Here is a 15,239-nt window from a genome sequence, read left to right as displayed (position 1 = left end):
CCTCACCGCTCGTCGCACTTCTGCTTGCACTGTGCTCACCTGCTCAGATCCGTTTTCCTCAACCCAGATTTGCTATATTAAAATGCAGCAGTCAGGTTTCAGAAAATCCCATTCATATTCTTCATAGATAAACTGATTTTGAGCAGGAACATAAAATGTTTTCAAGAAACAAACCGACCATGAGCTCCAAAGTTATTAGGTGATGGTGTATGATACTTTAAAAAGCCACAAGTAATTCATGTTCATCTTTAAAAAGTCAGTTTCCTAGAAAAAGCTGTACCAGAAAAAAAATAATAATATGATGCTGTATGTTTGGATATTATGCAAGAAACTTCAGATGTAAGATCTTTTCAATAACGACTCAGTTGAATGGTTTTATACTGTATATTTTTTATTTTTCTGTGTCATGAGATTGTTGAATGAGTAGTTCATTAATTCATAATAATTGCATTATATACACACTTGTACCTTTGTCTTTTTGAATACTTTTATATATAAAGATATTAATACTTGTATTAATCGATAACACATTTAATTGATCAAAAGTGACATTAAAGACAATTATAATGTTTCAGATGCTGTTCTTTTAAATATGTATATTTATTAAAGAACCTCCAAAAATGTATCACCGTTTCCACAACTATTAAGCAGCACAACTGTTTTCAACATTAATGAATAATACAAAATGTATCTTGTGATGGAGATTAGCATATTAGAATGATTTCTGAAGGAACATGTGACACTGAAGAATTGGACTAATGATGGTGGAAAAAAAAGCTTTGCATCACAAGAATAAATTACATTCTAACATTTATTCAAGAAGAAATTAGTTCTTTTAAATTGCAATTATATTTCACAATATTACTGATTTTACTGTATTTTTGATCAAATAAATGAAGTCTTTGTGAGCGTAGGAGACTTTTTCAAAAACAAACAAAAAATCTCTACCGCCAAACTTTAACTGTAGCTTTAATTCAGAGTTTGTAATGTGATTTTGAGCTGATTGGTTTGGTTAATGGCTTATATTCTTTAATGAAAACATTTTAAATGAACTGAATGAAATGAACCTCTAAAAAGATTTTTATTCAGATCCAGTGTAAGAACATGCAGGTCGATGATCATCAAAAAGGTCATTAAGGTGCATGTGGTACTAACTTTATGCAGAACAGACTTCCCTTGTTTGATTTCAAGAGAGCGGAAATGATACAAAAGTTGCAATATGGCCCCAGAAAAGAGGTTTAATCGATAGGTTGGAATTAAAAATAACATTTTGTGCAGAGGTTCTGGGGGAATGTAATAGATCTGGGTCTGAGGAAGATATTACGGTCCAGCTGCTTGTTTCATCTGCTGGAGTGTAAACAGATCTGTCCCGGGATCCTCACGCTTGAAAGCACTACTCTAATGTTCTGTTCTTTCCTGCATCACGCATTACAAGCATTAGGATCATAATTACTCCTCTTATTGCCTGCATGATCCCCTCCATAGACATTAGTGACAGAGTTTCATTATTCTTGTTCTAATTGTAGTTTTTACTCAGTTAACTTTAGTTGTTTTTGATGATCATTCTGATTCAGTCAATACTAACAAACTAAAGACACCGATAATTTGGCCATCATCATGTCTTAATTAATATTCTGCATCTAAATAAACCATAAATAGCATGAGCTACTGTATTTCTAAATGTCAAATGCTTGGCATATTTGGCTTTGTGCTTGTCAGGGTTGCAGGTTTACTTATTTCACTGCACACCTGGTCCGAATCTATTTAATACAACTTTATTTGCAGAGTCTCCTGCAGCGACTTGAATAAGGGCCCGTGTAATTACCCTTATATTCTATTTTAATTCTTTCTCTGGAGTCTAACATAGAAACTCGTAATATTCATCTTCTTTTTAAATTTCCATTTATGCATTTTACAGAGGATTCTATCCAAAGCAACTTAAATTGCATTCAATGATTTGTGTTTCTTTGGATAGCACTGTTACTAGTTGAGGTACAGAAATTGCATAAGAATATACAGTTTATGTATTTTTGTCTGGTTTAGTAGTCTAGTTCTAAATATTTATTCTTGTTTTAATGCTTTATTCTTCATATGGCTTGATTACTGTATACCTGACCCAATTCACCCACAATTATTACTACAATTATTTAAAATATTACATTTTTAAAATATATTCAACAAGAAACAGTTATTTTAAATGTAATTTATTCATGTGATGTGATATCTTCAGTGTCACGTGATTCATTTTTTTCCTTCTTTTTTTTTTTTTTGAAGCATAATATTCTTTTTGGTCTCTTCAATGAGCAGAGAGTTCAAAAATTATTTGGTAATACAAATAATAAATATTTTGTAACATAAATTACTATACCGTCACTTGTATTTCATTTAATGCATGCTTGCTGAATAAAATAATTAATTTCTTAAAAATAATGTAATTTGAGGGCTGTATAACAGATTGTTTCACCGGTGTGGTGTAGATTGATATCAACTGTACTAAGAGAAGCAGTGTTCATTTTAAAAAAGCTGTTAATCATTAATGTGGCGCCAAACTGATGTTTCAAAAAAATGATGCCTCTTTTCCTACAGGATTAAACTCTTCTCGGGTTTCCCATTGTTTAGTCAAATATAAACTGATATAAATCTACACATATAAAAATAGATGTGTCATCATGCAGCAGAGAGCAGACGGCTGAAGGTGAGAGTGTGAGTGTGATCTTTCCCACATTTCACCTTCTCAGGGCTGATAGGAAATGCATGGATGCACACACTTCACATGTGTGGCGTATTCTTGCATCTTTATATCCGAGGCTTGTTTCCCAGCAGCAGAACATCCGTGTCTCTGGCTGTATTTGTGTTGCTGTTGGTTTGATGTCCATTTCTGCTGTGGTTGGGCTGCTGCTTTTATTTTCTCTGCAGGAGAAACGATGGATTTGATCAGTGACCTTTCAGCTCTTTGTCAGATGTTGGCAGCGCCAGAGCACTCTGACTCTATTCCCGCCTCCGACTGTTTCTACGGTTACCTGACATTATGGAATATTTCCTAAATACAGCCGGACCAAATGGAATTTAAATAAAATACATTTATCTATCTGTCTGTCTGTCTGTCTGTAAAAATGCAAGGCTTCTTTAACCACCTTCAAGTCAAAATCAAGTCAAGTCTTGATTTATATTCCCTTTTTGATGGATGGATGGATGGATGGATGGATGAATAGATAAACATTAAAAAAATGAATGAAGAGTGTTTTTTCCCGTTACCTGCAGTTGGTTTGTTTTCCAGATGCAGCAGTTGGATGAAAAGGATGCTCGACGTTTCCAACTGAAAATTGCAGAACTGAGTGCAATCATTCGCAAACTAGAAGACCGCAACGCACTGCTGTCAGAGGAACGCAATGAACTGGTGAGTCTGTGCTAGTGATAGGGGATTTATTATTATTATTATTATTATTAAGTTAAAAAAAAAACATATTCATAAACATAGACCTTTCTTTTCCAAAACTGTACTTGCTTTGTGCACAAATGTAGCATCTCTGAATATATGTGTGTGTCTTCTGTGACATGTTTGCTGTAATATCATACACTATTAAAGAGTGTTTTTGCCTTTCTAAGTGTTATGTGATAGTGTGAATGTTCTCTGTAATGGTGGTAAGTGTCTGAGCAGTAATGAATGACTTCAGAGTTTCCTCCTCTCAGCTCAAACAGGCTTAAAGATCAATACAGAGACGGAGTGATTTAAACATAGCAGCTCAAACCTTCAGATTCAGTTCACCACTCAAAACGGTCCGCAACAATGACATGATGTTCAAGTAGACTGAAAAATCCTATTTGGCTTCACTATTTATTTAGATTTCATGTCTTAAACCCCTTCTCCAGCTAGTTAGACAGTCAAGTGTCCTGGCATACAGTAGATTGGGTGAAATGTATTGCTTTACGGCTCCTCAAAGTGCAGCATTTTCTTTGACCATTTTGACATGTTTTGTTCAAAATGTGTAACTTCACTGGTTTCATTAGTAAAAGTATTTTCTGAAAACAATACTGGTACAGCCGCCTTTTATCTAAGTCAGTCATATCCATGCACTTTTAATGGTCAAAATAATATTTAGGGTTACTGCATGCTTTTGCCACTGCAATTTTATTATTATTATTACTATTATTATTGTTTCATTTCTTTGTGTTTGTGCCCAGTTAAAGCGTCTCCGTGAAGCTGAGAGCCAGTATAAGCCTTTAATTGACAAGAACAGACGTCTCAGCCGCAAGAATGAGGAGCTGGTTCATGCATTGAGACGCATGGAGAACAAAGTGCAATTCATCACACAGGAGAACATCGAAATGGTAATGAATGAAACAACTGACTCAATATATCTGTATTTGAATAGCATGAGCCCATTTTAATTTAGAGACTTTATAGAATGTTTTTATTTTAAATAATTTATTGTCATGCCACAGGAAAATTTACAATGAACTAGTGAAGGCAAAATTACTTAATAAAAAAAGAAAAGATTAATATTATGAAGTGAAAAAACAAATGGTGACCAGATAAAGCTCTTAAAAAATGAGGCTGTTTATAAAAAAGGAATAAATAAAGAATTAAGTTAATTGATTGTTCATCGGGGTCATTATTTACTAGTATTATTATTCATTTAGTCGAAAATGCAGGTGCAGTAAAACAGTATTAATACTGTGAAATATTATTACAATTTAAAACCATGGTTTCCTAATTCAATATCTTTTAAAATATAATTTATTTCTGTCATGGAAAGCTGAATTTCCAGCATCATTACTCCAATCTTCAGTGTCACATGGTCTTCAAGAAATCATTCTAATATGAATTTAAAAAAACGTTTTTTAATATTATCAATGTAATATAATATTTTAGCAGAAACCAAAATACGTCCAGGATTCTTTGATTAAATATACAGTAAAAAAACAACAAAAAAACAACGCATTTATTTCAATTGACCTCAGCTTTTCCTGAAGGCACACATCCGGTCACTTGACGTGAAGAATTGGTTTTTATTTTGCAGCGAGAGAAGGCTGGGACGATACGCCGGCCCAGTTCTCTGAACGATCTGGATCAGAGTCAAGAGGAAAGAGAGATTGAGTTTCTCAGACTACAAGTGCTGGAACAACAGAACATAATCGACGAACTGTCCAAGGTATCAGAATTTCTCCTCACATGGATGCACAAAAAAATATATATTTTAGAAGCTACAATTTGTGCTTTGCTGTTCTCTGATTGGGCTGTTTTAATTTCCAGGCGCTGGAAACCGCTGGATACGTGAAGAGTGTGATAGTGAGTCATTTTGCCTCTGGGAAATATCCACACTGTGAAATCCTAAAATCTGATTTTGCATATAAGCGTAGTACGTTACCTAACACAACAGATGAAACTGGAAACTAGAAATGTTTTCTCAAATGTTGAATGATATAAGCAGCTGAAATGATTGAGCAATGTAGTACATATGATGTTCAGACATAATGTAAATACAGTTGCATGCATTTCTTTCTTTCTGTAAAACTGGAAGTGTAGTGGAAGCAGCACCTTGTACTTTATAGAAATGAGATGTTCATGTATGAATCAGAATCTAATGCAAATGTATGTGTTTTGTTCTTTAATTTAATCTTATTTTGATCTTGTTTCTCAGGAGAGAGACATGTTGCTGAGATACAGGAGACAGGACAGCCTGCGCAGGAAGAAGACCTTCAGAACCTGTAGAGTACGCAGACACCAGGACTGAACTACACACACACATCTCATTGTCAAACACACGTTCAGCAGGAAATAGAATAATTACATTAGTGTTTTGTTACTGCATTTTTTACATATACTAATTGCATTACATTACATTATTCTTAATTATGCATTCATAGTATGTATATAATATTTGCTTTATATATTGCATTTTTTTTTGCTTATATTTTTTATGTTTTGATAATCATTTAGCTTTGAATAATTTAGCATGGATTATGCATTCATTTTATAACAATTTTATCTATGAAATATTTACTTTATTATAGTTTTAGGTTTTTGTTTATATTTTATGAACTGATTGATAGAATTTTATTGTGCATTGAAAGTGCATTTATTTTTATATTAAAACAATACATATTTTGATTATATTTAATATGAAGAATATAAGCTCATTTTGGTCTTTATTATTATTATTTTTTTTTATTGTTTTTTTTTCTTCTTCTGTATATTTAAACTTCTCTGGGTTTCTCTCTCACTCATTCTTTCCAAAGCCGGTGGTGGAGACGTTTTTTGGCTATGATGAGGAAGGCTCTATAGACTCGGACGGCTCCTCTATTTCCTACCACACAGACCGAACGCCCTGCACACCAGACGATGACCTCGAAGAGGTGTGTGTGTGTGTGTGTGTGTGTGTGTGTTTGGCTGTGTTTGTGTGAGTCTGTAAACTATAACCATAAACTTGTCATCTCCCTGTGCTCAGGGAATGCTTAAGGAGGAGACTGAGCTGCGTTTCCGTCAGCTGACGATGGAGTATCAGGCTCTTCAGCGAGCTTACGCGCTCCTGCAGGAGCAGGTGGGAGGAACATTTGACGCAGAGAAAGAGCTCAAGGTAAATCATTTAAACATCCCAGCCATGAAATATTTATATATTCAGTCTCTTAACAATAACAACATCTCCGCTCTTGGCAGATGACTGTGCAGTTCCTCAAATGATATATTACACCGTGGCATAACCAAAAGATTTAAAATATTTTTTAACCTCGACAAATGACAGGGAACTTTGTCAGTCACTTGGTCTCCATTTCTGTAATATCTCTTTGGTACAAAATCCAGCTTCACAGAACCTTTGTATTTTTCTCTTCTCAAAAGTGTCCTAATTTAACTTTTAGAAAAAATAAATAAATAAATGTTTTCAATGTTATTATGAATAATTAATTAATGCACATTGTTCTAAAGAACAAAGTAGTTGAAAATTTTAATTGTTTCATCAAAATGAAATGTTCATAAATTTCATATTTTCTTTCAACCCTTTTCCTCCAATTAGCTTGCAACAGTCTGGCAACGCCCAGTTTTCACAATCACAATAATAATTTACTCAGAAATATGCAAAAAAAAAAAATTGGTTTACAAATGGTTCACTTTTTTTTTCTTTACAGATGTGAAAAAATTACAATTGTTTGTCTGTTTTAGACTCGCGAGCAGCTCCATGCTGAACTGGTCCGGTACCAGACCAGAATAGCAGATCTGGAGTGTGTTCTAAGTCACCAGGGACAGGTAAAACACCAGCATTAGTACCGTTAGACCTGCACAATGACATTTAACACATTTGTATAATTCCATTTTAAGAAATAGTTTACCCAAATTTTGGAAAATGTACTTACCCCTAGGTCATCCAAGAAGTAGATTATTTTTCTTCATCGGAACAGATTTGGATAAATTTAGTATTACATCACTTGCACAGCAATGTGAATGGGTGCCATCAGAATGTGAATCCAAATAGCTGATAAAAACATCACAACAATCTACAAGTGATGAATTTTTTTCAGTTTGTTTATGATGTGGACTACTTGTGGATTATTGTGATGTTTTTATCAGCTGTTTGGACATTCTGACGGCACCCATTCACTGCAGAAGATCCATTTGTGAGCAAATTATGTAACAAAGTGTTCAGATGAAAAAACCAACTCATACACATCTTCAATGGTCTTTCAGCAAAAAGAGATTTTCGGATAAACCGTTCCTTTAAAGACTGATGATGACAGTTTAAAACACTTTTTCACATATGCACAGTTTCTTGGTGACTTTCTCATTCTGTTGCATGTGGAAACAATTGTTACATCAAAGCTCTTGGAAAATAATAATTATAATAAAAATAAAAAAACTTTTTGATACATGTTAGATGAGTATGTCTAACAGTGACATCTGCGATCAGAGATGCACTGAAGGAGAATGAGTCTGGCAAAGTGTTGGAGATGATTTTAAACGAAAAGATGAGTTTCGAATTATTCAAATCGTTTGCATTCATATTATATGCATTTTTCAGGATATGAAGTGGATTGAGGAGAAACAAGCTTTGTATAAACGCAACCAAGAGCTTGTAGAAAAGGTGGGTGACGTTCATGTTCATTCGACTGATGAAAGACGAACATCACAATCAGAGTGCATGCTTTTCTTTGTGTCAAATGTTTCTTTTAATAACACAGTTTAAGTTGTTAAAGTCTGACCTGTATGACTTTGGAAAACTTGGTGTAAAGACAAAATGTGCTGCTTTATTCAAGTTACAATGGCACCAAATTACAGGATTGACCCAAAAATGACCCTCTTTCAGTAGGAGGTTTTTAATTAACCTTATGAAGCCGATTTCAGGCAGTGAATGCAGCTCATTTGTTTTCACAGACAGGTTTCCTGTCAGATGGCAGATTTTTTTCATTTTTTTTTTTTTTTTTTTACCGACACTTTGTATTTTTTTTTTTCCCCCAGATTAAAAATATGGAGACAGAGGAGACACGACTGAAAAATGAAATTCAGGATGCAAAAGACCAAAACGAACTCCTGGAGTTCAGAATTCTTGAACTTGAAGTGAGTCTGACTGAAGATTTTTTATTTATTTTTTTTTGCTCTAAAATCTGTTGTGTGCTTGCAGCTATTTCAGAACTGGTCTGTGGGAATAATAATGATGCTCTTTTGTTTCTTCAGGAGAGAGAGAGAAGATCTCCAGCCATAAACTTTCAGAACATCCATTTTGCTGAGGGCACGAGTCCCCTGCAGTTGTACTGTGAGGCAGAGGGTGTTACTGTGAGTTACTGATGTGTCTATAGAGAGACCGGGGCTAGTTGTCACAAGTAACTATAAGGTTTATATAATGAATGATCCGTTTGGGGCAAGTTGCCACAATTATACTGGGGCTAAAATACAATACTTTTTATTATTTTAAAGAATAATTTTTATACATTCATTAATTTAAAGCTTTGCTAATAAAAAATAATGTTTTGAAATCTTACCTTAAATTTTCATATATATAACAGTTTTATTTTGTATTTTGTATTTTATTAAATAATGATTTAATATAATGTTAACTTGTTGTGTTTTCAAAATTGTTTTATCTTTTACATTTTTTGTTTTTTTTATTTTTTTGTTATCCTACATGTAACACATTTTAAATACAGATGTTTTGCCGTTTTACTTTACCATAGTATCTTATATTTTATTAAATAATTTAATGTTACCTTTTTGTTTTCATAATAATTTTACTTTATTGAATATTTTAAAATAAATATTTTTATATTACCTTACATAACACAATTAAGTAGTTTATATATATATATATATATATATATATATATATATATATATATATATATATATATATATATATATATATATATTCTATTAAAAGTATTTGCTATTGTTACCTTATATTTTCATAATTGTTTTACTGATTATATATTTTTAAAGAATCTTTATATAAATAAATAGCAGATTTCCATTGTGACAACTTACCCCATATAGCTTGACAACACTTATAATATTTAAAGATATCATAATTTATTTTAAGTTGCCGACTATATAAAAATCCAGACATTAATGAAAAGCAGAGGCACAGAAACACCAGCTACTGCAGTTATTGGACTAGATTTGAATTCTTTTAAGGTCATTGTTGAATTGTATTGCACACATCAGCTGTGAAATCATTTCTTCTACATGGTTTTCAATGTAGTTTTTCAGATGAAACTGATATCAGACCAAACACTTACTGTCAGTGATCCAGCATAGATCTAATCTTCTGATGTCTGGAGGAGGATTCATAGTTTAATATCTCAATTAAAGTATTTCTTAAAACCACAGGACATTTTGATCACAGAGCTGATGAAGAAACTCGATATTCTGGGGGATAACGCCGTAAGTGTATGTTGATTTCATATGTCAATGTGTGTGTTTAAACGCATGCCTCGGTGTGTTTGGTAAACATGCATATCTCTGTCATTGATGTTTCATTGATGTTTCATTGGACGACATGCACAGAATCTGACCAATGAGGAGCAAGTGGTGGTTATTCATGCCAGAACAGTATTAACATTAGCAGAGAAGGTATGAGCCATACGTCTTTTTAAAATGATAGTTATTTCATGTTAATTTCATTCTGTTTAAATTATGGTATTATTTGTTTTTTGACGTATCTGCTGTGTCCAGTGGTTAGAGCAAATCGAAGTCACCAAATCAGCTTTACAGCAGAAAATGCTGGACATCGAAAGTGAAAAGGTAAATGTACTTAAATGCATTACACACTTTCGTTTCCATAAGTTCTTCTTACTTATTGTTCCCCAAAATAAAAGAAAATAATAAGTTATTAGTTAGAAAAAAATATTTTATAATTAAGAAAATAATAAATGCGAAATGTTTATAATTAAAACAACTTTTCACCCAAATTCCAAACATTTTACTGTTGATTTTTTTTTTAAGTTTCTTATTAGATTCTCATTACATATATAAATACTTTAATGTGTAATATTTATTTATTTTTCTTTTGTTTTATTGTTTTTTTGTTTTGTTTTTTGTCTTGTCTTCTGTTTTGATTTGTCTTGTCTAATGCATGCGATTATATAATGCACATCTTGACAGTGAAATAACGCACATGTAGAGATTTACCACTGATTTACAGAACCGGTTTTACTGTTAAGATGCACATTAAATATTGCATGCGATTTATCGTGCAGCCCTAGTCTTGTCATGTCTTGTCTTTTGTTTTGTGTCTTGTCTTCTGTTTTGTTTTTTGTATTCTTTTTTTTTTTGTTGCTTTTTTTTGTCTTTCTTTTTCTTTTGTTTTTGTCTTATCTTCTGTTATGTTTTGTCTTGTCTTCTGTTTTGTTTTTTGTTTTCTCTTGTCTTCTGTCTCGTCTTTTTGTTTAGTTTTCTGTCTTCTGTTTTGTTTTGTTTTGCTTTACTTTGTTTTGTTTTTGCCAATGCAGTATTTGGAATTTTGTATCAATAATATCATGACTATATATATACTTAAAATAATAATGGTCCAAACAACAAATGTATTTTTAATTTAACATGTTTATATAATTTAAATTATATGATATCGATAATACTAATAGTCTCACTAATATATGCATTATGACATTTGTTAATGTGTTTTTACATCAAAACAATTATTTCCACTTGTAAATTTCCTCCAAAGGAGCTGTTTGGCAAACAAAAAGGATATTTAGACGAGGAATTAGACTACAGAAAGCAGTCTTTGGACCATGCGCATAAGGTAAGGACTGTGCATCATGTTTAAGAGATCACACATGGCCAATTATCCATATGGTTTACTCTAAAGCACTGCAGAGGAGTTTTGCTTTATTATGAGATGCAGTTCTGTCCTCTTGTGCCCCCTGGTGGTGAATGCATGCCATCTCTGGCCCACACCCCTGTGTTTCTCTCAGCGTATCCTTGAGCTGGAGGCGATGCTGTTCGATGCTCTGCAGCTGGAGGAGACGGGAGGGAAGGTGTCCGAGCTGCTGACTGAGCAGGACCGTGATTCGCTGAGAGAGGCTGTGGATCAGTGGAAGAGGCAGGTCTTGAGTGAATTACGAGAGAGAGATGCACAGATACTCAGAGAGCGGATGGAACTGCTACAACATGCTCAAGCGGTACATACATCTATAAAATATAAGTGAATGAGATCATGCTTTTTTTCTCGCAAAGTGTGTATAATATTGTCCATTTGTTACGGTTGATTGATGACTTTTTCTCATCCCATCAGAGGATAAAAGAGCTTGAAGAATGGATAGAGACACAGAAACGGCAGATCAAGGAACTAGAAGAAAAGGTAATCATATAGATCACTCATCTCTAATTTTCTGTCAAGGTCAGGACAATCATCTCCAGTAATAATATTTTTTATCTCAGTCCAAATGTAATGTTTATTTTATTCTCTCCTCTTTGTTCCATTATGTTGTTTTTTGTCTTTTGTTTTTGTTCCCATGTTCAGTTTTTATTTTTATTTTTGTTTTTTTCTTTAGCCTTCATTCTTTGGTCGTAGCTCTTCTGGAAAGCAGGAAACGGTGCCATGCGGCTCAGTGGACTCCGGTAGTACATGATAACTTCATACACACTAGATTATAAGAATAAGTATTCTAATCAATTAAGAAATAAATACATTCATTCAACAATGATGCATACAATTATCAAAAGTGGCTGTAAAGACATTTATAAAGTTACAAAAGATTTTTATTTCAAACAAATGCTGTTCTTTTGAACTTTATATTCTTTAAAAAATCGTGGATAAATACATATACAAAAATAATCCCGAAAAAAAATACATGATATAACTAAAGCAGCACTTTCTGAAGGATCATGTGACACTGAAAACTGGAGTTATGGCTTCTGAAAATTCAGCTTTGCATCAATGCTTTTTCAAATATATTCAAATAGAAAACATTAAAAATATATATTTCTACTGTATTTTTGATCAAATAAATGCAGCCTTGGTTGACATTAGAGACTTCTTCCAGATAGATCCATATGTCGCCAGGTTCTACTTGTAAATGCTTTTTTTGTTTAGCTCACAGGCCTCAAGTGTTCTTCTGTACCAGAGGAGGGTGACACAGGTGTCATCAGGGGTCCCAGCCATCTCTTCTGCACTGATACGAGACTTCAAACTGTTCACATCAACTCTGGAACATGGACGTGGAATATGGTGCTCTCCATCTTGTGGACTATAACTGTTTTTATCCTCCTGACCTTTTAAACTTTGCTTCGTGTGACCTCTGTGCGTGTGGAATTTAAGGACTCTTAAATTGAAACGCTCTCTCCTTTCCCTGCTAAGCAGGTGGTGCTGGAGGCTGCTTCCCTTTGGAAGCCTGATGGAATGAGAAGTGTTACGTTAAAATTCTTCCTCCCACTGTTTACACTCACTCTGCTTCAGTTCCTGGTGGTCCAGTACGTCTGGTGTTTGCGTGGTGGTGCTCGGCCGCTCCTGTACATTGAGAGAAATTGAACTGAAGGTTTAATCCTGGAATTAAAATAGTCTGGTTTTCTAATGTACAGGAAAAGTGTTTGAAATAAATTTCTCAGAGGAAGACTGGGAAACTAAGAGAAAGTTTCTGCGTCTTTTACTGTTCGTTGAAAATAAAGTGGCACAGTGGATTTTCTGAGGTACAGAAGTGCCTCTGAACAAAAACTCAATTTAAGGTAAGCTTGATTTGTACATGATTTGAATACGGTTTGTTGTGTGCATAATAGGGATTTAACTTTGACATAATATTTATGATATTTTTGTACTTCTGTCAAATACAGAGAGTAATTCAAAGTTATTTTTCTAAATTTCTTTCAAAATGAAAGGTTGGGAAATAAAAATGAATAGAAATACATGGGCCGTATATGATAATACTCTAAAATAGTAATACTAATGAATAGCAATAATACTATTTATAATTTAGTTTTTTTCTGTACTATATATGCTATACTTTATATATAGTATTTTTGTATAATACATCAGTAATATAAATTCTAATAATTTGAAATGAAAAAATTATAATGTTTTATAGTTGTAATAATAATATAAATATATATTTATATTAAATGTTATAATATAAATATAATAATAATAATAATAGTATATATTTAATAATAGTATTAATAAAAAATATAAACAATTAATATATACTGAAGATAATATATGTAGATCTTAAATATGTTTTATTTCTGAATGCAAATCCAGTTTATCTATTTGTAAATTATTTGTGTAGTGTAAGCAGCAGTTCAGTCAGTAGAGGGCGCTACAGATCAGTATAAAAAAGTTTTTTTGATAAATTTCCAACACTGTATTGGAAAGCCTGAGTTGGCAGAATTTCTTTAGAAATATTTTAGTGCAGTACATATTAAGATATGTTTTGTTTTTTCTTTAAGTAGCTAAACTAATTGAACTTCATTATGTTTTTAACATCATATACTTTCCTGTCTGGTAAAATTCAGCTCTGGCATGGACAAGAGAGATAGTAGTAAAAGCCTCCGGCTGCTTCTTCCATCTCGCTCTGTTACATCTGCAACTAAGAAATGCCACAGCCTTACAATCAAAGAGAAATCCAGGAAGCTGAAGGCTCTGGTATATGGGCTGCAGCTCATAGATACCCAGGAGTCCTTTGTGGGTTTTTTTTATTTATTTATTTAGAAATAAGGAATTAATAATCTTTTACGACCATGACCTTTGACGGCTCTGCTTAACTATAAAAGCATGCAGGAAAACTCATTTTTGCTACATGATGTGAATTTAAAAAGAGCATTTGATATGGAAATAAACAACATGTTCAGTTTATTCACACAGGCACTATGCTGCTAAAATTGGTTATACATTTATGATTGATTGTGTCTGTTACTGATTTTATTGTTTTCACAGTTTCATTACACCGTTATTGATGATATATTTTATAGATCTGTTTAGATTCCACACGTGTAAGAAGTGGTGATATCATCTCTCTGGTCAGGTATGAATGGAAAAGAATCATGTATCTGTTTTATTAAATGAAATGCAGGCCCTCTTTCCTCAGGATATTGTTAGACTTCAGCTCTTGTGCTTTTATATGATCCATTCTGGTTGTGAAGTGTTTTAACGCATTCACTCCCAGAGGCATTTGGCATATGGGGCAGAAGTCCTCTCCTTTGGGAACACCATCAAGCCTCCAGATGGACTTTCCCAGATCTCCACATGCACCGATGAGACCAGACACACTGTAAACGACATCTGCAAGCATTTGGTGTGTTTAGCCTCTGCCTGTTTTACATGAATTGCAACACGTCTTCCTGATGCAACCCTTTAGCTAATTTTTGAATGCATTGCTTGTCAGTACAATAGTTTTAAATTGCACCTACTACAGTATATGCATTAGCCCAGCTGTGAATCAGTCATATAAATATATTGAAATAAAACATACAATTGCATGAAGGGTTAATAGAAAATATTTCGAAATTCTTGTAATTTATGCACCATTATTACTATTATGATTATTATTGGTGGTGTATGAAAGTCATACACATTAACTGCTTGTAGTGATGTGTGGTGCTGACTTCTGCTTTTGTATATGATTTTCACAGAGCACAGAATAAATAAGAGTGCTCTGAAATCTATATGAAAATGCAAGTTCAGTATGTCAAGATATGTAAATTTAGGACAGCATTTTTTTATTATATATAATATACATTTATATTTTATATCACTATACACAGTGTTCTTGACCTCATTAATTTATATTTGTACAAATTATAAAATCAACATATTAAAAGA

At 33.1% G+C, this 15,239-nt stretch overlaps 1 protein-coding gene across 11 annotated transcripts in view; it reads left to right on the top strand.

Annotated features, from left to right (window-relative positions):
• Nucleotides 1–13,058, top strand: part of LOC128025485 (janus kinase and microtubule-interacting protein 3) — a 29,654-nt gene extending 16,596 nt beyond the window's left edge. For 2 of the 11 annotated variants that reach the window (XM_052611894.1, XM_052611888.1), the window contains 19 exons: nucleotides 3,284–3,397; nucleotides 4,183–4,329; nucleotides 5,022–5,153; nucleotides 5,255–5,290; nucleotides 5,643–5,714; nucleotides 6,241–6,357; nucleotides 6,450–6,578; nucleotides 7,160–7,243; nucleotides 8,013–8,075; nucleotides 8,450–8,548; nucleotides 8,666–8,764; nucleotides 9,815–9,874; nucleotides 9,992–10,057; nucleotides 10,160–10,228; nucleotides 11,151–11,228; nucleotides 11,401–11,607; nucleotides 11,721–11,786; nucleotides 11,980–12,046; nucleotides 12,522–13,058. In XM_052611894.1, the coding sequence (XP_052467854.1) occupies nucleotides 3,284–3,397; nucleotides 4,183–4,329; nucleotides 5,022–5,153; nucleotides 5,255–5,290; nucleotides 5,643–5,714; nucleotides 6,241–6,357; nucleotides 6,450–6,578; nucleotides 7,160–7,243; nucleotides 8,013–8,075; nucleotides 8,450–8,548; nucleotides 8,666–8,764; nucleotides 9,815–9,874; nucleotides 9,992–10,057; nucleotides 10,160–10,228; nucleotides 11,151–11,228; nucleotides 11,401–11,607; nucleotides 11,721–11,786; nucleotides 11,980–12,046; nucleotides 12,522–12,562 (1,746 nt within the window). In that variant the 3' untranslated portion in view covers nucleotides 12,563–13,058. Of the gene's footprint in view, nucleotides 1–3,277; nucleotides 3,398–4,182; nucleotides 4,330–5,021; nucleotides 5,154–5,254; nucleotides 5,291–5,642; nucleotides 5,715–6,240; nucleotides 6,358–6,449; nucleotides 6,579–7,159; nucleotides 7,244–8,012; nucleotides 8,076–8,449; nucleotides 8,549–8,665; nucleotides 8,765–9,814; nucleotides 9,875–9,991; nucleotides 10,058–10,159; nucleotides 10,229–11,150; nucleotides 11,229–11,400; nucleotides 11,608–11,720; nucleotides 11,787–11,948; nucleotides 12,047–12,521 lie in introns of all 11 variants that reach the window. The other 9 variants (XM_052611893.1, XM_052611889.1, XM_052611897.1 and 6 more) reach the window with 6 other exon arrangements.
• Nucleotides 13,059–15,239: the final 2,181 nt, after the last annotated feature.

The sequence above is a fragment of the Carassius gibelio genome, chromosome A12, assembly GCF_023724105.1.
Source record: "Carassius gibelio isolate Cgi1373 ecotype wild population from Czech Republic chromosome A12, carGib1.2-hapl.c, whole genome shotgun sequence".
NCBI classification, from domain to species: domain Eukaryota; kingdom Metazoa; phylum Chordata; class Actinopteri; order Cypriniformes; family Cyprinidae; genus Carassius; species Carassius gibelio.
This window is presented reverse-complemented; position numbering and strand designations above follow the sequence as displayed.